Source organism: Pteropus medius, unplaced genomic scaffold, assembly GCF_902729225.1.
Source record: "Pteropus medius unplaced genomic scaffold, Ma_sr-lr_union100, whole genome shotgun sequence".
Classification (NCBI taxonomy): domain Eukaryota; kingdom Metazoa; phylum Chordata; class Mammalia; order Chiroptera; family Pteropodidae; genus Pteropus; species Pteropus medius.
In genome coordinates, this window is record NW_024349800.1 from 41,774,373 (window position 1) to 41,798,009 (window position 23,637).

The 23,637-nt window shown below is 32.4% G+C and overlaps 1 protein-coding gene and 1 pseudogene across 2 annotated transcripts in view; one reads left to right on the plus strand and one right to left on the minus strand.

Moving 5' to 3' along the window:
- HNRNPLL (heterogeneous nuclear ribonucleoprotein L like) overlaps positions 1 to 23,114 on the plus strand; it is a 67,859-nt gene extending 44,745 nt beyond the window's left edge. For both annotated transcript variants that reach the window (XM_039887383.1, XM_039887382.1), the window contains 11 exons: positions 3,032 to 3,269; positions 4,742 to 4,827; positions 5,715 to 5,811; positions 5,897 to 5,969; positions 10,171 to 10,242; positions 14,385 to 14,602; positions 17,636 to 17,757; positions 18,237 to 18,438; positions 19,074 to 19,131; positions 19,221 to 19,319; positions 22,377 to 23,114. In XM_039887383.1, coding sequence (XP_039743317.1) covers positions 3,032 to 3,269; positions 4,742 to 4,827; positions 5,715 to 5,811; positions 5,897 to 5,969; positions 10,171 to 10,242; positions 14,385 to 14,602; positions 17,636 to 17,757; positions 18,237 to 18,438; positions 19,074 to 19,131; positions 19,221 to 19,319; positions 22,377 to 22,432 — 1,321 coding nt within the window. In that variant the 3' untranslated portion in view covers positions 22,433 to 23,114. The remainder of the gene's footprint in view (positions 1 to 3,031; positions 3,270 to 4,741; positions 4,828 to 5,714; positions 5,812 to 5,896; positions 5,970 to 10,170; positions 10,243 to 14,384; positions 14,603 to 17,635; positions 17,758 to 18,236; positions 18,439 to 19,073; positions 19,132 to 19,220; positions 19,320 to 22,376) is intronic.
- LOC120622350 (uncharacterized) lies at positions 4,970 to 5,090 on the minus strand (annotated as a pseudogene).
- Positions 23,115 to 23,637: the final 523 nt, after the last annotated feature.

Genomic DNA, 23,637 nt, shown 5'->3' on the forward strand with positions numbered 1-23,637 from the left:
GGTAAAATGTTGTTTATGGTAAAATGTTATTTGGTTAACTTGCATAGTACATCATTCTACCCTCAAAACTGGTAGTTATGTAGAAAGAAAAGTCGTGAAATAGTTGGAACAAATTAGTATATAATTAAGAGTTTATTTGGCGTAAATATACATAACAGGAGTTTTAGTTGTATGAGATAATATTGAATAAGTGGCTGCTATTAAAGCTGAAAGAACCTTGAATAGCCTCCAGTGAGGATTAGGTATTTTGCTTCAAAATGTTGCATTTATAGAACCTTTCCCTATTTATTTTGTGATGTGTTATGTGGGATTATAAAGATTATACAGAAACCAGTCATATTAAAGTTACCAAGTTCAATATATCCAAATTTATACATAAAAACTGCATGCATTGGAAAGAAGTTCAGCAGAAACTATAATGAGATGTCGAGAATAGTTGTGTCAGGATAGTAAAATTGCTTTTTTTTGGTCTTTATTCTGTAGTGTATTCATGTATTATAATCAAAAGAATATTTAAAAATATAGAGAGTCTTTTGTCTTCTCTTCCCCTCTCCCATTTGTTTTTTTATTCCCTCCTCCCATTAAAGCAGGGGTCCCTAACCCCAGCTTGGACTGGTTCTGGTCCCTGGCCTCTTAGGAACTGGGCCACACAGCAGGAGGTGAGCAGTGGCCAGTGAGCAAACAAAACTTCATCTGTATTTGCAGCCGCTCCCCAGCATCACCGCCTCAGCTCCACCTCAGATCATTAGTCATTAGATTCTCATAGGACCACCAGTCCCTGGTGCCAAAAAGATTAGGGACCACTGCATTAAAGGAAAGGATGCCAGGTAGTGATTAGCTATACCAGTTTAAAATTTCATAACAAAACTTTTGAGACCTAGTATACGTAGTAAGTCTTTTGCGTCCTCATATTTTTATTTGGAATTTAATAAACGTGTTGAACTATAAGTTGAAAACACCAGACCCTACCATGTCTCTTAGCCTTTTTATTTATTTTTTCTCTTTGGTCTTCCAGTCTTGCTCATATTAATGCTTTTTAAAGATTTTTAAAAAATTATTTGCCAGACACTTTAAGTGCATTCTTAAAATATCTGCAACATTCTAATTTTCCCTTCTCTATCTTCTTATGACACCACTTTCTTGGGTAACCTTTTTAACTGTTAAGCCTGTGCTTCTAGCTCTTTTCTTACTGTAGTTATAGAAAGCAGTTTTTCTATGACCAAACTGTGATAGGCCAATAAAGAATTTGTTTTCGAACCTTTCTGATTTTTATGTGTCTTCAAAGAGCCAAAGGGCGTTATTAACATGTTAACTTGGTAATATCATTTAGCTATTAAACCAGCTCATATTTGTGAGAGAGTATTTATTCTTCTTTAATTTACTTAGCATTGACCTGACTCCAGATTCCAGGGTTTTCTATTTTTTTATGCCCAAGGTGTTAGAACTTCAGCATGGAGTCTGTTTCCAAAGAAAATGTTTCTCTCCTGGGATCTATATCTTGTATTTATACTTGGTAAATCTTTAAATCCAGGGCTTTATTTTTTCTGCATTTTCTTCTTCAATTTTGTATGATGTATGTGGGGAGAGCTAACAAGATTCATAGACCAACAACTTTTGACTGAATAACTACCTATATGTGCCAGGCTCTGTTTCTAAATTCTGAGGATATAAAGATGAATGAGGCAAGGCAAGCATTTTGTATGTAGTAACTGTAATCTTGACAACAATCCTCCAAGTTTTATAACTAAAGAAATTTATAATAAATTACATAATTTGCCAAGCTACAATTTTTTTTTTTTTTACTAAAATAAACCATTTGCCAGTTTCTAAAGTATAGCAACAAATCCTGGATGCCTGGTTGAGAAGCAGTGTTGTCACTGAGTACCTGACCTGATGTCATTTCTCCAGCCCTTTCCTATTATAAAAACCATGTTAATTGTGTTTTAAAACATTTTTAAGGTTCTTGTTCCTGTGAATAGAGGATGAATTGTTTCCTCTGTTATGATCCACATGCTCCGATTTCTTTCTTTCTTTCCTCCCTCCGTTTCTTTGTCTTTCATTTCATGTATGAAACTGTATTCCTCTCCCCAAAAGAATATACAGTGAAAAGTAAATACTTCACCCTCTTGCCCATAGACAACCATGATAATTCTAGTGAATATCTTTTCACGGAATCTTTAATATTTAAAAATATTTTGAAGGAGATTATTTGTATTAAATTTGGTCAGTTTGCAGTTGCTTTTATTTATTTTTGGTTTTTATTTTTATTTTCATTATTATTTTTTAAAAATTAATTATTTTAATTGAAGAAATAATTTAAAATTTTTTCCTCTTGTCTACTTCTCCCCGCTACCTCTTCCCCCTTACCCTCCGGTAACCACTAGTCCATTGTCCATGTCCATGAGTCTCTGTCCTGTTCATTTGTTGCTTCTAGGTTTATATCCCACATATAAGTGATATCATGTGATTTTCAACTTTTTCTGTCTGGCTTATTTCGCTTAGTATGATTATTTCAAGGTCCATCCATGTTGTTGCAAATGGCAGTATTTCGTCTCTTGGTTCTCTGTTTTTAATAAGATAAATTAAAGGACAGTCAGTTATTAGTGTGGGTATTTGGAAAATTCAATAATGGTAGTTTCTGTCGTTAGGGGTCTGTGTGCTAAACTTCTGTTGAGTTTTATCTTTGTTGGTTTCTGTATCTAGATATTTTCTAATACTGTTTGGGAGTGGAAGACTGAGGAATAAACTGGGTAGTGTCATTAGTAACTCAACAGAAAATCATGCTTGAGGAAGGTATGAGGTAGATAAATGTTCGGTCACAGGAGGATAAGCTTTCAAATATGCATCGTCTATCCGACATAGCACAATTTATTTGGATGATTTTAGTCGACTAACATTGAATATAGAGAGTGAAGAATACTAACCTGTATGATTTGACACATTTTCATTAAAGTCTGCTTTTACTTGATTGAGAACAGATAATGTTCATTTGAACTTACATTTGGGTATTCTCTCCCAATTTCCCTTTCAGCTATGTGATGATGATGCCATTTAAACGGCAGGCTCTAGTGGAATTTGAGAACATAGATAGTGCCAAAGAATGTGTGACATTTGCTGCAGATGAACCTGTGTACATTGCTGGTCAACAGGCTTTTTTCAACTATTCTACTAGCAAAAGGATCACTCGGCCAGGAAATACTGATGATCCATCAGGAGGCAACAAAGTTCTTCTGCTATCAATTCAGAATCCTCTTTATCCAATTACAGTGGTATGGATTTTTAGTATGCCAAACTAAAAGTGATTTTGGAATTTGCCTCTAGAGTGACTTATCTACGGTTTAACCTATAGTTTTCTTCACTGCCCTCCAGATATTTAAAAATAGTGTTTTTTTAAGAATTGCTAAAAAGTAATCTTAATTTTGACTACTGAATTTAATGAACAAAGAAATGGTGAGCACTGAAGCTAAAAAGATCAGCACAGTTATAATTAAATAAGCACATATAAAATTTTTTTATCAGTGTTAACTCTGTTTCTGATAATAAAAGATTAGATAGATTTGTTGGAAATGATCCAAGAAATATGTCTCTCTCATGTGCCAGCACATGTATTAAGAACATCTACTAGGTAACAACAGATTTACATAGTAAGATGCATGTGTCATTATAAGCTCTTTCGAGATGACTTGTTTAAAACCTGTTTAATTTACTTAAAACTCCCTACTTCACCCTTTAAAAAAGTAATAGTATACAATTTTTAAAAAGATTCATGTTCTGAACTAGTTGAGTTTTCTGCTTTATAATCACATGCTGTTTCACAATAAGCTAGTGTCAAGAGCACTTGGTTTTTGTGATGAATGGGGTATCACAGTAAGGGAAGCTTCAATTAGTGTGATTTCTAGTAAGGGTAAATGATATTGGGTCATAAACTTAAAGCATAAGATACTATTTAAGTTTAACTAGACATTATGTATCTTTATAACATTTATTGACTTATTAATATAAAGTATTAATGTATATACAGTATTTGGTGTTTTGGCAAAAAGAATATAACTAATCTAATACAAGTACTCTGGTTTGTTTATTGTTGTGTCCCTGGTACCTAATGGTACAGCTGTGTAATTGTAGGTACTCAAGAAATGTCTTGAAAGTTGAAGAATTGTTCTTAAAAGGATATTTAAGTTCTCAGATGATTCAGGCATCTTGTTTGGTGTCTTACAATACTGTATAAATGACCTTCCCCTGGATCTTTTCTCAATAGCCATTGTCCTTTGAATGGATATTGGGTTGTTCTACTACCCCTTAATAAATATTTATTACCATAAATATTTTAATTATTACCAGTAAATATTTATTACCATTCAAGTGATTATAATATGAAACATTTCAGAGTCACGTTTGGGGAAAAAAAAAAATTAATCGATGACAGTTTTGGTATTAATTTTGTATTGTCAGTGTTTTAGTCACTTGTTAAGAAAATGAAAATTAAGGATTCATTTAGGAGATCAAGTAGGTTATAGTGCTTTTCAGATGTTTTGTTGGAACTTCTCTAATGTGCAGGTATATTGTGTAGGTGAGAAAATTACTTTGGATTTATTAAAGTATAACAATTTTTAAAAGTTTAATTAGCAATTAGTAAAAGTGACATCTTGACAATTTTTCTTTAGTAAAACAAAACAGTATGTAGCTTTAATGTTTTTCCAGATATCAAATGTGAAGACATCTTGTTTTCTTTTCTTCTTAGGATGTTTTATATACTGTATGCAACCCTGTTGGAAAAGTGCAACGTATTGTTATATTCAAGAGAAATGGGATACAAGCAATGGTTGAATATCCTTTATTTGTAAATTTTTTTACTGATGTGTATGAATGCTATGTAACATAGATCTTATTTTTTCCTGCAGAATCATTTCTAGACAAGTGTTTATTTCTCCCACTCTGATCTATTTTCTTTAGATTGATTGATTTATTACTCCTACAGCACCTGGTCTTCCTAGGTGGTCTCCCATCTAAGTACTAACCAGGCTCGACCCTGCTTAGCTTCCGAGATCAGATGAGATTGGAAGTGTGTTCAGGGTGGCATGGCTGTAGCCCTTCTTTTTTTTTTTTTTGCCACTTCTTTGGTTTGATTTTTTTTAAAGAGTCATACACTTAAATAATTTTTAAAAACCAATAAAACATAGTTAAATTATTATAAAATCCTGCCTTCTCAGAAATACATAAAAGTTAAATATTTATTTTGTATTATTTTGATTCTTTGTAATGTTCTTAAGAGTGAAATATTTTTTCATTCAAGTTAGCAAGCTGTCCTTTACTAGATAATGTGACCATGCTTCCTTTCCCTTCTCCCCTCCAATTTATAAAGTACTTCTGATGACTTAGAAGGATTTATGTAGATAGTTTGGTTGTATTACATTTTCTTTGGTGCCATTGATCTTTTTTTCTCTTTTAAATTTATTTTTTCAGTTACAGTTGACATACAGTATTATTATTAGTTTCAGGTGCACAACTTAGTGATTAGACATTTATATACCTTACAATGGTACTGTTTATCTTAAAAATAAATTCCCTTACTAAAATTAATCTAGAAATTTTATTTGGTAAAACGTTTCCAGAAGTGAGTTATTTCTGATTATTTTAAGTTTTTTTTTTTTAAGGGAGTGAATTATGATTAAATATTGGACATCTTAAACCAAATTTCCTTAATAGAGCTTTATGTTTGAATCAGTCCTTTGTGCCCAGAAAGCTAAAGCAGCGCTAAATGGAGCAGATATATATGCTGGGTGTTGCACACTAAAAATCGAATATGCAAGGGTAAATATCTTTTCAACACTTTGCCAAAGAAATGTTTATCCTTTAGATATACAATTCGAACCTAACTTTCTTTTAATCTTAACAGCCAACTCGTCTAAATGTTATTAGGAATGACAATGACAGTTGGGACTACACTAAACCATATTTGGGAAGACGGGGTAAGTATTTTATGCATTTTAGAATGTACTTACATCTGCTGAAAAATTTTTACATGCAGTTAGATTCCTTTTTTCTGAGATGAGCTAGTTCATTCAAATGAAAACTCTCGTTGGTGAATGCTTTTGTTGCAAAAGGCCATGGCATGTAATGCTGGAAAATAACCTTGAACATTAGTGCCCCCTACTGGTATGTACTGAGTTATTTATATTTAGTTCAACAAAGGAGCCCACACATACAAGCACGCCCGCAGTTCAAGGACTTGCATTTCTCCAAGCAGCTCTCTCTCTTTGGAGGAGAGGAAACTGATTCAGAATATTCCTTACAAACTGCAAACTTGCACACTGCTTCTCTATGGAAAGGACTTTTCCCCCAAGCTGGACGAGGCATTAAGAAGGCTAGAGGACTCCAGCAGGCTGACTCTACACTTCATCATGCACAACATCGGCATCAGCAAAAGCCCTCTGAAAAACTCAGACTTGCAATTCACCTTGACTGCATACTGCATGCACCATCACCCCAAGTTTTTAAAGGAGGACACTTATCAGTACTTCAGAGTTGCATGGGATGAATACCATGATAGACTGTGCCCATTTATTCAAGTTGTATGTATATATTGCTCTGATTTCCCTTAAGGTTTCAGTTGTAGAATTTAAGACTTCACTAACGGATAATAGACTTTATCTACAATGTTGTAAATGTTAACCCCCACTACTGTAACTGTTTTCAGCTTAGATTCAAATTGTTAATTGGCAAATAACCAGGGCCCATTTATCTACAGGTCTTGGAATTGATAATGCTCAACCAATCCACACAGATATTAAAGATAAAAGGATTAGAAAGGTGCACACTTGCTGCACTTAAGTTTACTTCTTTTCCTCAGGTGTGGACATTGAACAGAATAATATAATGAAAAGGTGCATTATATGTAAAAGACGATTTTCTGTGTGGTTTGATTTTTGTAAAGTGGCTGTTTATAAGTTGTTACTTTTTATAACAATTTAAGGTTATCACTCATGTTAATTTGTGTAACTAGAAATTTTGACATTTCAAATGTAGGTGAAAGTACCATGTCTGTTCAAGGTAGAATATATATTTTAAGTTGATAAACCTGAAAATAAAAGCATTTCATTTGAGATACATTTTCACCTAAAACTTATAAATGCTAGATTTCATGAGCATAGATTTGACTGATAAAATTGTTCAACTAACTGTGTGGCAAGTCTGGAATATACAGATTAAAATGTGGATCTTGTAAAAACAAGGGGGCTGCAGTATTGGCTACATCTCAACTACAATATCAGTGTTTGAACCATATGTTGAAAAAACTCAGCAAGATGAGTATATCTGTAAAATTCAATGAACTAGGAAAAATTTTTATGGCATCCAAAATATCTTGGACAGTAGGGACTCTGTAGTGCATGTACTCTTGCCAAAAGAAAAAATATAATGCAGTGATCCTTTTGCATGTTCAAATATTTAGGACTTTTGGATGATTGGCCCCTTTAATTCTCAGTTCTCTGGATATCATCTTGCCTTATGTATGGGGTTGCAAACAGGTTTGTTCTGTAATGCAGCTTTGGCTGGACCCCACATTTTTCTCTGCTCACAGAGATCTGCTTGGTACAAGCTTGGTGTAGTTGAATGCAGTATTGGAAAACAAAGCCTTGGTGCTCAAACAACAGAACAAGTGGTTGATGAGAAATCTCTCACTTCTGTCAAATTAGTCAGTTATTGAACATTCAGGTTTATATTTTTGTTGTTTTTTTACTCATTTGAAATAGTTTTGGTTACATTTCTCTTAATGTCTCTTAAAACACTTATAGGCATAGACATGCTTCTTATTTTAATAGTGTTAATGTTTATTCTTTTAAAAGGTCTAAAATTTACACAGAGCCAGCTTAGATTAGTTTTTCATGCAAGGAATTACAGTCAGAAAAGTTTAGAAATGTGTAAGGTAGATATTTAAGTAGTAAAATATAATTAAAAGAAGTAAAAGAATTTTAATTGTTTTATGCTTTCAAGGGAAAAGAATTCTTGTTTTCTAATTCCTTACAGATTTGTCTGGCAAGACTATAGCAGTTTACGTTTTTGTCGTGACTTCAGCTTCTACTCAAGTTGATATTGAATTGTAACTTTTTCTGCCAAAAAAAAGAGTGCTTTTATAAATATAATCTCATTTTAAAAGGTCCTTTTAAGCCCATATTGCATTTTAGTTTAAAAAATCCTTAGCCTAGACTCAAAGAGAATCCCTCCAGAAATATTAAGTGAAACTTGTGTATATGTGCATCTTTTTGGGGAAAAGGTCCACAGCTTCCATTATATTTCAGATGAATCCAGAAAAGGTTACAAATCACTCTTTATAGACAGTATTTGACTCTTCACACTTCTATTTATGTGATCTTAAATTAGGTAGTGAATGCTTCAAATATAGAGAAATATTAATGAGAATGTTTGGCTGAAAAATACATTGGAGATCATTTACCCTAACTCCTTCACTTTATGAATGAAGATTGTTTCTGTGATTATATAGCAAATTAGTAGTTAAGTTGTTATCTTCTGATTTTGAATCCAGTGTTCTTTCCTTTATAGCTCACTGTTAACTGTATCAGTAAAACTGAGCCTTGACTACATGGTGATTTTGGTATAAGATTCTTAGATCAGATAAGGAATTGTATTTAGTGTTTGGTGGCTTGCCTCAATAGAGGAATATTAGCAGAATGCATTAGCAGACTGGATTGATTCAAGGAGAGTGAGACTTAAATGGTGCTGAAAGCCATGTAATGGAAAGAAGAAACCAAATGTTTAGACTGGAGAAGAAACGATTTGGGAGACATGGAAGGAAGATCATAATAGCTTTTAAGCATTTGAAAAGGTTTATGGGAAAAGACTAAGTCTGTGAGGCCTCAAATAGGATAGAATATGAGTAGAGGACCAATTTCTGTACAATATAAAAATTAATTTTCTGATGATTCAGAACTAACTGAAAATGTAAAAGAAAGTAGTGAGTACCTTGATACTGGTGTTGGATAAGCAGAGGCTAAATGGCCTCAATTGATCAGGATGATGTAGAGAATTTATACACGGAATAAAAGTTGAACTAGATGACCTCCTAGGTCAATTTCAATACTTTGGTAACTTGGAATAGGTAATTAAAACTTCTCTAGACTGAAGTGAAAATTAAAGTATTTCTCATCTCCCATAAACCTCATTTGTTTAGATGACTAAGGTTATATAGAAAGCCTCTCTCTTTGAATTTCCAAAGATTAGAACAACTGGACTCTTAAGATACATTAAAAGGAATCTCACTGGACACTGTAATTTGATCAGCAAACTTTCTAAAAGTATTGTATAAGGATTTTTAAAATTTACTAACCAACATAGGAAGTGCTGTTTTAGAAACTTGCAAGTCTCTTTTTATTGAAGTCTCAAATTAGATTTGGGAAAATTGGCATGCCTTCCCAGAAAATGTAGCTAGAATACAAATTATCCTTTAGGAGTATTGTAGTACTCTCATCCAATAATGTAGCCCCCTTGGTTAGCTTTATCTTGGCTATTAAACTTTGGGGGGTGCTCATAGTCCTGCCTGGTGTTAAGATCTATAGACAATGACCAATCCATGATATAACATGGGCCAGTGATGTGCAAATTTCCAGCTGTCAAGTCTGTAGGTGTTTGTAAATATGTGTATATACATACAAAATACTCTGTGTTTACTGATTGTGAAACCATGTAATACAGGTTGTTGTTGGCTTATGCTGAACTTCTTGAAAGAAGCCTACTTTGAAAATGTGTTGCTGTTGAAGCTAATAGTATGATTCAGGTACTGTCTTTCAAAAGTACTGCACTTAAAGCTTGTTTTAAAGACATGTATTGGTAAAAACTTCTGTACAGTGTCAAACTCTAGCATTGTGTACATTCATTTTCTGAAAAGTATCCATTCTTTCCTTAAATTTGAAAGTGATTGTATTTGGCATTTGCCAAAAAGATATTTTCATGTTAAGTGGAGTTTGTTAGATAGAATTACTTTAAACTTTTGGTGTTTGTATTTAAATTGGATATGAATGGATGTTTAAAGTTAACCAGGAATCACATGTCTTTTATGAATTGTAATGGATGTTTTGAATGGGTGTTTCCCATGTGAGAACTCTGTTAAGTACTTGGGTCAAAATTGTTAAAACCATGTTTCTACTTTTGTGTCAGATAGAGGAAAGGGTCGCCAGAGACAAGCCATTTTGGGAGAACACCCTTCTTCGTTTAGACATGATGGCTATGGTAAGTTTGTCAAGGCAGAAGGAAGGTAGTAGAGACGAACTGTTAGAATTTTTGCATTTCTGATGAAGAATGGCACATTTATTGTTTCTATTTTTCCTGCTTACCTGACTTGGTTTATATGAGATCAGTCCCTTATAATGTACTTCCAAGGAGTTGTCCAAAATCCTTTGCTTTTTTAGAACATTGATATATCATACAGTCCTTGAGATAAACGAGCTATTGGTTGGGGATTGAAAGTTTTTTACCATTACATTTTGTTTTGTCTTGGTTTTGATTAGTAATGAGCTCTGGTCTGTTAGAGGACCAAAAAGAAGTATTATTGCTCAGTAAGTGTATTTTCTTCCATTCTACCAATTATGAGCAAAGAGGAATTTTGAATAATAAAGGCAGAATGAGTGGGGTATTTGTTGAAAAGGAAACATGTTTCTAGTTAGATCTTAATTATATTAGTTCTACAGTTGATAGTTCAGTTTTGCTTAAATTTGTTTGTATTTAAATCCTCTTTAAAACTTCTTTTGTTTTAATGTTTGCTATGTTGATAAGATTATGAAACCTAGAATAATATTTTTTCTCCAGAAAAAGTTAGGTATCAGACATCAGACTATTGTTCTTGTAAGTAGATGTTGAGAATTACTATTGATAAGACTTTTAATTGGTTATAAGTTCTGTGATTTTAAATATTTTTGTTTTTTAAAAGAAATTATTGAGCCCACCTATTCTGTGGTTGAAAGTTTAAGTACAATGCTATTTGAAGAGTAGAAATAGAAATTGCTATATCGTACTGTTGGGATTTATCATCAAAAAGCTCCTGGCATTGCCTATTGTCTGAAATGTTTTCAGGTTGCGTACATGCCTGATAGTCATTCTTAGCTGTGAGTTTTAGCTTATTCCCTAGTGCCTATTTTTGAACTACAGGAATTAATTACCTGTGTGTGTATGCATTTAAGTTTCTATAGTATGGCAGAAATGGTTGAAACTATGTTATGTCGAAACAGTAATTGTGATATAGAATGAAAATCTTATTACATACAGTCATTTTAGTGAGTGTGTCCCGTGAACATTTTTCTGAGCTGTTTCTTTAAATGTGGTCATATGGGTAGTTCTGATCCTGCAGTAAAGAAATATGTTAGGAGACCACTGTGCTTCTTTGCATAAGGGAGAGTTTACAAAAGATTTGCTAATCACAGGTTTGAGTGTAGTTGTGGAACATACAACTAAGTCATGGCAGTCAGCTGAAGGCTAGAAATTTGTTAAATGTTTTGCCAAAGTAGGCTAGAAAAATCTGCGAAAGAATAAATGAAAGACAAAGTACTCTAATAGTGTTGACAAAGACTGTTTTCTCAGTGTGAGTTTTCAGGTTTACTGTCTTTATAAAATGTATCTTACTGAATAATTGTGTAAACAAAAATATGTTTATGCCCTAGAAGAGCTATATAGTTTAAAAAAGTCTATTGTGAAATTCTTTGTCAGTTTCATGCCTTAATTTATTTAGAGGGTTCGTGTGTGTGTATATGAATTTTAAAATGTAAGTTTACTTAAAGAGAGGCGGTCCAAAATTTTTTGGAGTGATAATTGCTAAATAGGGATCTTTCAGGCTCTGGAGAGTTCTGAGGAGGAATTATTGTGGTACGATTATGTAGGGGCATCCATTCTGAGCTGTGTTCATTGAAACATTTCACTGAGGATAATTCTACTTTCCTAGGGAAGTAAGCGGAATAGGGTACAGAAAGGGAGGAGAGGGAGAGAGAGAAAGATGAATAAAAAGAGGTAGAAAAGAGAAGATGAGGAAATTGGGGAAAAGGCAAAGAAGATGAGAGTGAGTGCTAGTGATATTGAGCCTTTTTACAAATACTGCAAATCACAACTGTACCTTTTAGGTTCAGCAGTTCAGCAAAACAGATTTATTTGCATTTTTGTGTCATATCACACGTTGCTTTTCCTTTATGTTGCTATGTGAGAAAGATGGAATGGAAAAGGTTTAATTATTTAATGAGATTAAATTTACAATTTAGTTTATTATAGCAGTATAAATCTGTGCTTTCAGAATTATTTAACTCTTTTAATTTAGGAAGCCCAACCCTATGAGACTGATAGAAGCCCTCATACTTGAGAATTGGCAAAAATACAAATTTATTTGCTCTGAGCCCAGGAAAAGTTTGTATATTAATTGCTAGAATCTTTGGTTTTGGTGCCTGGACCAAAGATTTTAAGAGTATCGAAAATGGGAAATGCCTTCAAAATATTAATAATGCCATTTATATAGCATTTTCCCACAAAATGATTTTTTAAATACTGGAAGCATTAGTTTTTTAAGCATCGAAATTTTTTGCATGAACTATTTATATTTAGTATAGAAAGCTGTTTAAAGACTTCTGTTTTTCCTTATCTTCTCAAACAATATCAGTAACAATTTAAATTCTATAGGTAACATAACTTAATTCTGATAGGTCAAGGCCATAATTACAAATATCAGTTATACTCTTGAACTGAATTTGATTGTGACTATGGCAGTACAACTCAGTTTTTAGACCTTGGCCAACTTAAGCAGAGTGGAAGGTTTCCACTGACCATTTATCAAAATTTGTCATTATAGTAGTGTCATTACAAGCGAATGGTAGTAGTGGGGAGGTAGGTGGTGGGGGAGGGAGTATAATATCTATATATACTTTTGCAATAGAGATAAAAATGATTGATATATAACCCCAAGATACACATAACAGTTTAGAGGCCAAAATATGTGTAGTTACTAACAGGTAACTCACCATGAACTATATTGATTGTTTTGATAAACTACCAATTACCAGCAAGAAGAGCAATTGAAAATCATGACCAATTTAAGGCAATACCGATGACAATGCATTAATAAAATATTCCTCTATAAAATTGCAGGAATTCACACTGCATGTGCTCAGTGGTAGTGCTGCTCTGTTGTTATGAATGGCAGCTGTATTTAGAATACTGAATCGGAGTCCACATAAGCTCTAATAGTATGCTGTGATACCAAAATACAGTAGTTCTTAGTAACTCACTTAATAGATCACAAATATTCTATAGTCTTACATAAAAATGAAAGTCTGTAGCATTATATGCTCTTGAGAAATGAGGAAAGGACTTGGGATTTTGGATTGGTTTCTTGAGCATCAGGAGGACCTATGCCTGTATCCCAGAGTATGCTTCTGTAATCACCAACTCAGGAGCACCTAAGATATGTGTGTTCATATCTTGTCTCCAGCTTAATTGTCTCTTCTGAGTTCTTATGCCTCTCTTCTTGTCCCTGTAAATGTGCCCTATGCCTACCTTCAGTATCACAGTTTCTCCAGAGTCTCTCATTCCTGTCTATTCCATTCACTCTAGCTTTATTTTTCTTGTTACTTCTAATCTGTTGTGGATGGGAAAACCAGATAAAGTTGTTTAGGACTATAAAGTTAACAGGTTGGTTCTTAAGAATTCTCAAAATAAGAGACGTAGATTTGCATGTGTTTCTGTGATAACAGGTTCAGATACTCAGACATTTTCTTCTGGTTCTTGATGTGATTTCTAAAAAATGGAGGTTGCGGAATAATAACAACTCCGAATAGGTGAGGTGTTAACTAAATCTAGGGTTTTAGTTATCTAAATTAAATTAGAATTGGAATAAAATACTAACTTGAAAGTGCATTATAGTAGATGCATTTAAAGAGACAACTTTTAAGTGAAACTAAAGATGTTCTTTTTTCTTATATTTCTGCATAGTTTTCTAGATTTCACTGTCTAGGTTATTGTATTATCCTACAAAAGACGTTGGCAGAAGGTGGTTTTTTAAAATATGAGATATAATGTATATATAGTGGCCCACAGTTTTACACTGACTTTTTCCTCTTCTATTTATGACATAATCTTATATACTTTTTTTGTTAAAGTTTTACTTTTTAAATATATAAACTCAGAGCTCAATGTATGCAGATGTGTGCAGGTCAATGTATATTGGATCTGGTACAAATAAATATAGATTTTATTAATTCCCACAGGTTATATTTGAATATTCACACATTTGTGTTTTCTTTGGACATACATCAAACTAGTTATAGTAAGAGTTTAATTTTTTGTATGGTATAGTGTATTTGCTGACGTATTTTCGTTTTTCTTTTTGATCATTTTTATAGGATCCCATGGTCCATTATTGCCTTTACCAAGCCGTTATAGAATGGGCTCTCGAGATACACCTGAGCTTGTTGCGTATCCATTACCGCAGGCTTCTTCCTCTTACATGCATGGAGGAAATCCTTCTGGTTCAGTAGTAATGGTTAGTGGATTGCATCAGCTAAAAATGAATTGTTCAAGAGTCTTCAACCTATTCTGCTTATATGGAAATATTGAAAAGGTAAGTTTCATTTTATATTAGCTTATTTTGCTAAGATATGTAGTAGGAAAATCCGAAAAAGCAGCAAATATGTGCCTTCTTATATTAGGAACATAGAAGTTATTTTAATAGTGACCCACATAAGCTAAAAATCCATAAGGTAGGAACTCCTAATGGATCATTTTTTGTTGGTAAATGATCAGTATAGGTTGTTGGTACTAAAAACATAAATAACTAATATAAATAGAAGTCCAAAACAGTGGTTTAATCAGTTACCAAAGCATACACACACACACACACACACACACACACACACACACACATACATATATATGTATATACATATGTGTGTACAATTTAAGAGATTCTAGCATGTAACGTGTTGAACTGTGGAATTTGAAAGAACAGTTCCTTTCATGGAGCTAGATATACACAAACATGTCTCAGAGCTTGGCCACAAGTCATGAGTTTTAGGATGGTTCTAGATTTATATACTTGCCTCCCAAATGTTGGAGTTCTAGTATCTTCTACGGAGAGATGTACTTTTAGTTCAATGATATTTGAAACTGACCAACTTTGATAGAATGTGTCCAAAAGTTTTTCTCCGGAGACTTTACTCAAAAAGTAGCAAAACATTTAAGTTTTATATATTTTGAAGATCTTTAAAATTATAACTTTATTTTCACCAGATAACTCTCTGGTTTCCCCAGATCTGTGATGTTTATTCATTGATAATCTCACAAAGACTTAGTAATGTCCTTGTTACAAAGTAGATGCTAAACTATTTTTGAAAGAATCAAAGAGGATTTAACTGGAGAAATGATTAGTAGTCTTAAGTTACCAATTATTTGATACACTTACTAATTTGAATTTCAATACTGTAGTAATGATATTTTCCCTGTTTTAAGTGATTTTAGTGGTCTTTTCACAACAATAAAAAAGTACAAGCTTGTAAGTCATAAGCGTGTGGGAGAGAGCATGGCTTAAAAAGTTGGTATACTCTTAGTACTTAGTTCATAAATTCTAAAGCCTCCTTAATATGAGGCAGCAACTCGAAAAATCTCTGAAACAAGAATTTCCTCAACATAACTATTTGACCACATTTAAAAAAAAAAAAAGGAAATTTCACATTTGGTCTCGGGGATAACATATGGTATATTTCTGCTTATGTAACTAGCCAAGAATACATGGGACAGATTTAGCAACATTGGGAAAAAAGTTAAGATTTTTTCACATAGACGTTTATCTTAGACATCTGGGTGTTTAGTTGAGCTCTGGGAGCTGCATGCTTAATAACTAAATGGGCTTTAATGTGTATTTTAACTTTCTTTACATAGTATTACTTTTCTGTTTGTGCTTTTCACGTTCGTAGATAACCAGAATCAGGAAGTTTAATCATCTTTAGTAGATCTTTGTCTTTTCTTTTTTTATTATTGGTTTCAAGTTTACAGTACATTGGTTAGACATTTATATAGTGTATAAAATGATCACCCTAATTGCTCTTTCTCTCCTCTGGCTCTCCATCTAGCCATTACATTAATGCTGACTGCATTCCCTATGCTGTGCTCCCTATCCCATGACCATCTATCAACTTCTAATTTTTATTTCTTTAACCCTTCACCCCTTTCTCTCAACCCCTCACTTCCCCTCCCTCTGGCCATCACCAGATTGTGCCTCTATATTTGTGAGTCTGTTTTTGATTAGTTTGTTCTTTTTGTTCCTTAGATTCCACATATAAGTAAAATCTTATAGATCTTTGTCTTTTTGTGTTATGAACTAATCATTTCTTAATTTAGAAACCCAAATCACTTTGTCTAATAAAACTTAAATCTTATTTATATTATTTGAACAATGTTAGTCTCTCTCGTTCCACATCTTAAAGTTTTTTAAACATTTTAAATGATAAATTATGATATATTAAACTCAAGCCATCATAATCCTTAAAGTTAATCCTTAAAGTTAATTTTTCCTAACTTTTTAAAACTAAGAACTACATACTTAACATATATATTTAGTCACTGTTAAATTTGTAGGATGTTCTTGGATTTAATCAAGGGAGACAAATTTTGCCCACAAGAAGACAATTGATTTCAAGTAAAACTGAAAAGTCCTGCTACAGCTATTTTGTTTAATATGGGCGTGGTGTAAAAATGCCCCATTAAAGTTAATAGTTGCAGTGATGGATATAAATGCTTTGTTGCATTTGTTGTATTCCCAGTATTCCTTTGAGGTTAACAGATAAGAAAAAAATGTATTCAGGGTGTCATGAATGTTAGTGGTACTTAATAGCTATTTATGGACTTTGCAAGGGGTAAGCACTATGCCAAGTGATTATCATTCTTTATCCCATCTAACCCTTACAGTATTTTATACTAAAATTGGAATAATAGAATAATATGGCCTCTGCCCAAATGTCATGAAAACTTATGAAGTATTGCCTGTTTTTTAAACTGCCCCTACCTTGCACAAGCCTTCCTACTGGCAGTGCTGTGTCAAGGCCATCTTGTATTATTTCTTATATAGGATTTTGTATAATGCTGTAACAGCACTCTGAGTATTTGGTAATTATTATTTACTTTTAAATTTCTCACCTGCCTCTTAGAATACAAGCTTCAAGAAGACCATGTCTGTTATGTTCACTGTTAAATCCTCAGTTCCTAGCACAGTGCTTATCAAAGCATATTAGGCACTTAATAGATATGTGTTAAATGAATAAATATTGATGAGTCCTGTCAGATGTTATAGGGAAGTCTGAGGCTCACAGAAGTGAAGTACATTGCCCTAGATCACACAGTTAATAAATAACAGCCAGCATAAGCCCATGCTCTTCTTTAATATGCTATTCAACAGAATTATAGTCTTCCTTTTTAACTTTATTGAATTCTGATGTGAGGTAAGAGTATCTAATAATGGCACAGCAGAATAAAGTTAAGATTCCAGGTAATCTTTTATATTTGACATTAACCACTTAAACCATATTGTTTTTTTTTTTAGAAATTTTGTTACTGTAGAAGGGAATTAAATGGTCACCTTTTGGGGATTTTGTATTTACAGGTAAAATTTATGAAGACCATTCCTGGTACAGCACTGGTAGAAATGGGTGATGAATATGCTGTAGAAAGAGCTGTCACACACCTTAACAATGTCAAATTATTTGGGAAAAGACTTAATGTTTGGTAAATATCTTAAGTGGTAACTTTAAAAAATATTTTAAAATCTTTATTTTTTTATTAAAGACATTAATTTCAATTTCAGAATATTTTAATGTAAATGAAGGCACATCTGAATCTAGCAGCTATAGTGTTGTCATTTTAGATGAAGTATTAGGGTCATATAATTCAGATTTTAGTTTTTAGTTTTATGATCATAAAACAGCATGTCAAAATGGACATGTTTTTATGTTAAAGTTTTCTAATATGCGAGCATATTTAATAGATTTTTTCTAATTGATGTCTAAAATGTGAGTGATTGATTATAATGCAGAGTACATTTAAATATTTAAATTTCAAAATATTAAGTATTTCAACTAAATAACTGCATATGCCTTTTTCATTAAGATTAATGCAGATATGTATGTAAACATTTTGAGACTGCGTACTTGCTGCTCTTTATCTAACGAGGTATGTTCTGTACCTTTTTTCTTTCTAACTTTCAGTGTGTCTAAACAACATTCAGTTGTTCCAAGTCAAATATTTGAGCTGGAGGATGGTACAAGTAGCTACAAAGATTTTGCAATGAGCAAAAATAATCGCTTTACAAGTGCTGGCCAAGCATCTAAGAATATAATCCAGCCACCCTCGTGTGTGCTGCATTATTACAATGTTCCATTGTGTGTCACTGAAGAGACCTTCACTAAGGTAGGCACTGAAATACAAATTGTATAGAATGGTCTTGTTTTCTTTTTAAAAATATGTCATATTTTAGCCTCATTTTAAAGTCTTGCTCTGTTCATCTGCTGTTATATTTTTTTTATTTGTTTGATACTTTATATAGTTCATTCTGGCCTCTATTATTCATTGATCTTTTGTTGGTTTGTAGCTCAGTCCTTTTGAGACTTGGAATTAGAGTGTAGAGTGAGATATCCTTACTCCTGCATTCAGCAAGTTCTTTTACCATGTCTTTAATTCTCATCTCCTCCCAAATTTTATATGTTCCTTCCTTTCCTAACTGTTGGAAATGTTTCAGAAAAGAATTGGTTTTTTGGAAGTCTGCTCCTTACTGGTCAACTAATAAATCCTGGTCAACTCTGAGGAAATATGTTTCAGTTATAAATTTATGGTTTTATTTTATAGCACTAAATTATTGACACAGTTTATAGAATATCACCATTTTTAATTGATTTTCTCATACAGCTTATTAATCTAAAAACATATTTGATTTAATTTATTCATGACAGACTCAAACTTAAATGCTGTCATAAAGTTTAAGTTTCTAAAAAAATGTAGGAATATTATTTTGGCCATATTTTAATAGTTTTACAATTCTTTGACAGTTGTGCAATGACCATGAAGTTCTTACATTCATCAAATATAAAGTGTTTGATGCAAAACGTAAGTGCACATTCCCTCTTTTAAAATTTCTGATTAAGTTGATGACAAGCAAACAACAACTGGATTTGTGTTTCTTTGTTTTGTTTTAGCTTCTGCCAAAACACTTTCAGGGCTATTAGAATGGGAATGCAAAACTGATGCAGTAGAAGCCCTTACAGCACTTAATCACTATCAGATAAGAGTTCCAAGTAAGTACAATTGTGTCATAATTATTCAGTGGGAGTTACTGTTAGAAACATTCACAATAATTTAAAAATAACATTATTATTTTTTTTAAATACAGAGAAGTACAAAGGAAAAAAGGCATGTAAATCCCACAACCCACATAATCCTTGTATTAGTTACCTCTTGCTGTGTAACAGATTATCACAGCATTTAACACCTTAAAACAGCAAACATTTATTATCTTATATTTTGGAGGGTCAGTAATCTGTGTATAGTTTAGGTGGGTAGTTCTGGCTCAGGGTCTCTCATGAGATTGCAGTCAAACTGTTGTCTGGGTCTGCAGTCATTTCTAGCCGTGCCTGGGGGCTGGAAAATCCACTTTCAAGCTCACTCATCTGATTGTTTGCGGGCCCAGTCAAGTCATTGTCCGTGTCATGGTAGCTGGCTTCCTTCAGAGTGAGTGATCCAAGAGAGATGGAGCAAAAGACCAAAATAGAAGCTACGGTGTCTTGCAGTGTCTTTTATAACCTAATATTGGAATTTACGTACCATCACTTAGGTTGTATGCTGTGGTCACATAGGCCAACCATGGTACAATGTGTATATCAAGAAATAGGGATCATTGAGGCCATCTTTGGGGCTGGCTTCCACAATACCTGTTGATCTTTTCAGAAGAAAGCAATACATATGTATGGTTAAAATTCAAACAGTATGTAAAAGTACAAAATGAAAGTTAAAGCTTTGTATACCTTCTAACCTTTTGTCTCTTTTATGCCACCTCCTAGCATATATACAGCTACATTTTTGAAACTTAAACAAAATGGTTCTTCTGTACATACTATTCCATGCCTTGCCGTTTTCATTTAACCCATTTCCTGTTTAGAAAAAAAAAGTACAGCTCTCTGCTAGAGTTAATTTAGTTTTACATAAATACTCTCTTTGAGGCTGAAGCAAATCTGACTGGTTTTCAATGTGAAAATACAATATAAAAATGTTCTTGGAGTTATTTCTAAACAGAACTTGTCTCTAATCCTAATGTAACAGAAATGTATACAGAAATCGGATTCGTCAAATAAATCTTCAGCTAATAACTGTTCGAGAACGATGTTAACATCATGCATAGGAAATGCTGCGTTTTCTAGGATTTGACATTTCCAGCGATTGAGAACCACTATATTTTGTAAATGGAAATGCCACTACTAAAAACAGAATGCTATAAATAGAATGATGTCATTTGTTTCAAAAGATTATCAATATACTAGAATGATGCAAAAATAATAATAAAAGTGAGATATTGAGTGGCAAACTTTGTTGGGGGGGTAAGGTTAGGACTATAATCCATAAGTCATCTTGGGGTAAACACTGCAGCTGCAAGTGCCGCTGGCAAGTATTCTCGGGGTAAGTGGGAAATGGGTTAATATATTTTGGAGCTATTTCTATATCAGCACAATGCAAAGCTACTTTAAAAATAAAAAAAAAAAAATTTGCAGAATAGCTATTTATAGTAAAGATGTACCACAGTTTATGTGACTTATGCATTTTCCCACTAATGAACACCAATTATTTCCAATTGTTTTTTCCTATTTCAGTAATAAATATCCTTGTAGTTGCATTTTTTTTGTATTTGCAGTGCATAAAGGTTTATATTTTGTAAATGTTTCTGGATCGCCTTTTACGTTCCTACCCTGTGGTGTATGAAAGTACCCACTGCCCAACACTGTTAGCAACATGAGTGTTGTTAGACTTTGAATTTTGTTTTAATTTGTATCAAATGAAATTATCATTATCTTTGTTTATTCTTTACATTATGGTAAATGGCTTTTTATTCCTGTGTGTTTTCTTTTTTTTTATTTAACTTTTGAAATTTGGTGCTGTGTAATTTACTTGGATCCTGGATCTAAAGAATGTTAAAACTTTGTTATTCTAAATAATAGAAAAATTATTTATTTTATTAGATGTGATGATGGATGATAGTTAAGAAGAAAATAAAAATATACCTCAAAGGATTTTTGGGTGGAGTAACATCTAGGATTTGTTTTAAAATATTCCAGCCCCCCCGAAATATGTGCAGAAGGGAAGTAAATGAAATAAGATTGCCAGATGTTGACAGTTTTTGAAGTGAAGTGATATGTGAGAGTTCATTATACTACTATGTTTTTTTAATAAAAAGTTAAATAAGTAGGAATACTTCTCATTTGACTTCTAGTAACAAAAGTAAATTTAAGTAGTTAGGCTTAATTTTTGATAGACAGTTTTAAAAGGCTTTAAAATTATATGCATATTTGAGATATATTTAGGGTAGTATATGAATTTTAAACTCCTCTGAGAAAGGTATAATTATTTCTGTTTTATCTTCAGTGTCTTGCAAATGCTTGTTGATGTATATGCTTTTTCCTTCGTATATGACTTTTTTTTCCCTTAAGGAGCTATAGCTTTTAATACTAAAATTTTGGTACATTAAGTAAGATACCAGAATTGCTTTTTTGTATAATCATTTGATAAAGAGTTACCTCTGCTTGGTCTGAAAAGTTGAGAAAAATGTATAAAATGGAAGTATTTTTGTGTATTAGACCCAATTTTTAAAAAGTAATTTTAGAATTTATATGCCCTGTTGATCAGAGATTTAATACTAGACCTCCTGGAACTTTTTCAGCTTATTGATATCTTCCTGTGTGTTACAGTCTTGTCCTACTTTCCAAGATATATTTGAATTGGTTTTTATAGAGAAGTTATCATTGCTAATAATTTTCTACAAAGTGAGCTTTGCTCATGGACATAGGCCTAATCCTGATACAATTTATCTGTAATGATTAATGCACTAGAAAAAAATTCAGTTGCTTTCTATGTGTCAGATAATGTTTAGAACAGTAGGAATGTAGCAATGGACAAAATCTCTGGCTTCATAGAGCTTATCTGCTAGTATATATGAACAAAAGTAATCTTCCCTTTACCTAGAAACTTTCCTTCTTTATATTTCTGCTTTTAATCCTATAAAAAGGTGAAATAAGTTACTCTGCTAATTCAAGGTAATCTTGAAAATTTGATGAAGTAATCTTTAACTTTGTTTTTAATTTTTACAGATGGTTCCAATCCCTACACATTGAAACTTTGCTTTTCTACATCATCCCATTTATAAGAAGAGAAGAGCATGTTAGAATTTATGTTCACCTTTATTACAATTTTAAAGCTACACTTCATTTAAAAATCTAAAATGGTTGACCTAATGTTGCCTTGCTTACTTTGACTTAAGATCCTGTTCTGTAATAAACAAATATTTTGCCTTGAGTAAATTTGTTGTAAACTTACATATTGGATTGTTTTCATTTTAAAATAGAATATCGGAATGTAGACTATCTACAGCTTCCTTGTAGATTATACAAATATATGATTTCTAATCTTATTATTTTTCTCCCACAGTGAAAATATATTTGCTTTCTTAATGCTAATTATCTGCAAGTATTTTTCCATTGTGTATGAGATTAATGCAGGTGAAAGTATTGCATTTTAATATTATAGAATTCCTATATATGTTTAGATGTTTAAGTATGTTGCAGTTATTCATATTAAACATAACTTGTATTTATTAAGTATCTTAATCAAGTTTGAGAATAACATTACACATATTGAATTTTAAGTACTACAGATTTAGCTGATTTTATATTTCTGAAAGGCTAACAGACATATGGATACACTTGTACAGTATGCACTCAAACTTATTTAAATTGGTGTATTTTTTTTTTTTAAGTCATTGTCCATTTGTATTGACATGCCTCTGTTTCTAGTTCTAGTTTTGAGATTTTATAAAGTTACAACAATGAGTTAATGTGTTTATCTTCATTGGTTGCCTGTGACTTGATCTTGAAAACATGTCTAGTATTGGCATTGAGATTTTATTAGAATTTATGATTAACAATTTCTCTTCTAGATAATCTGAGATCCATTGATGGGCTTTAGGGAGTCTGTAAACCCCCTAAAATTGTATGTATGAATTTTGGGTACTTGCATTTTTATTTTTTACTCTTAAATCCATCAGTAATATATGTATTTTTCTATATGGTGCAAGGTATAAGGATCTACTTTTATTTTTATTCCAAACAGATAGCTATTTGTTTCAATACCATTTATTAAACATTCTTTCTCCCAGTGGATCTGTTTTCTTTTTTTTTTCCTTTTTTTGGAAAATAGTATACATAAGCAAGTAAGATATAAGGACAAAACATGGTAGTAAGAGACCATAGCACACGTTATCAAATTCACAGCTTTTTTATAATAGAAAACTGATATAGCCATTTTATATTCATCTTTAAAAGAAGGGAGACTATATTTCATCTACCTAGAATA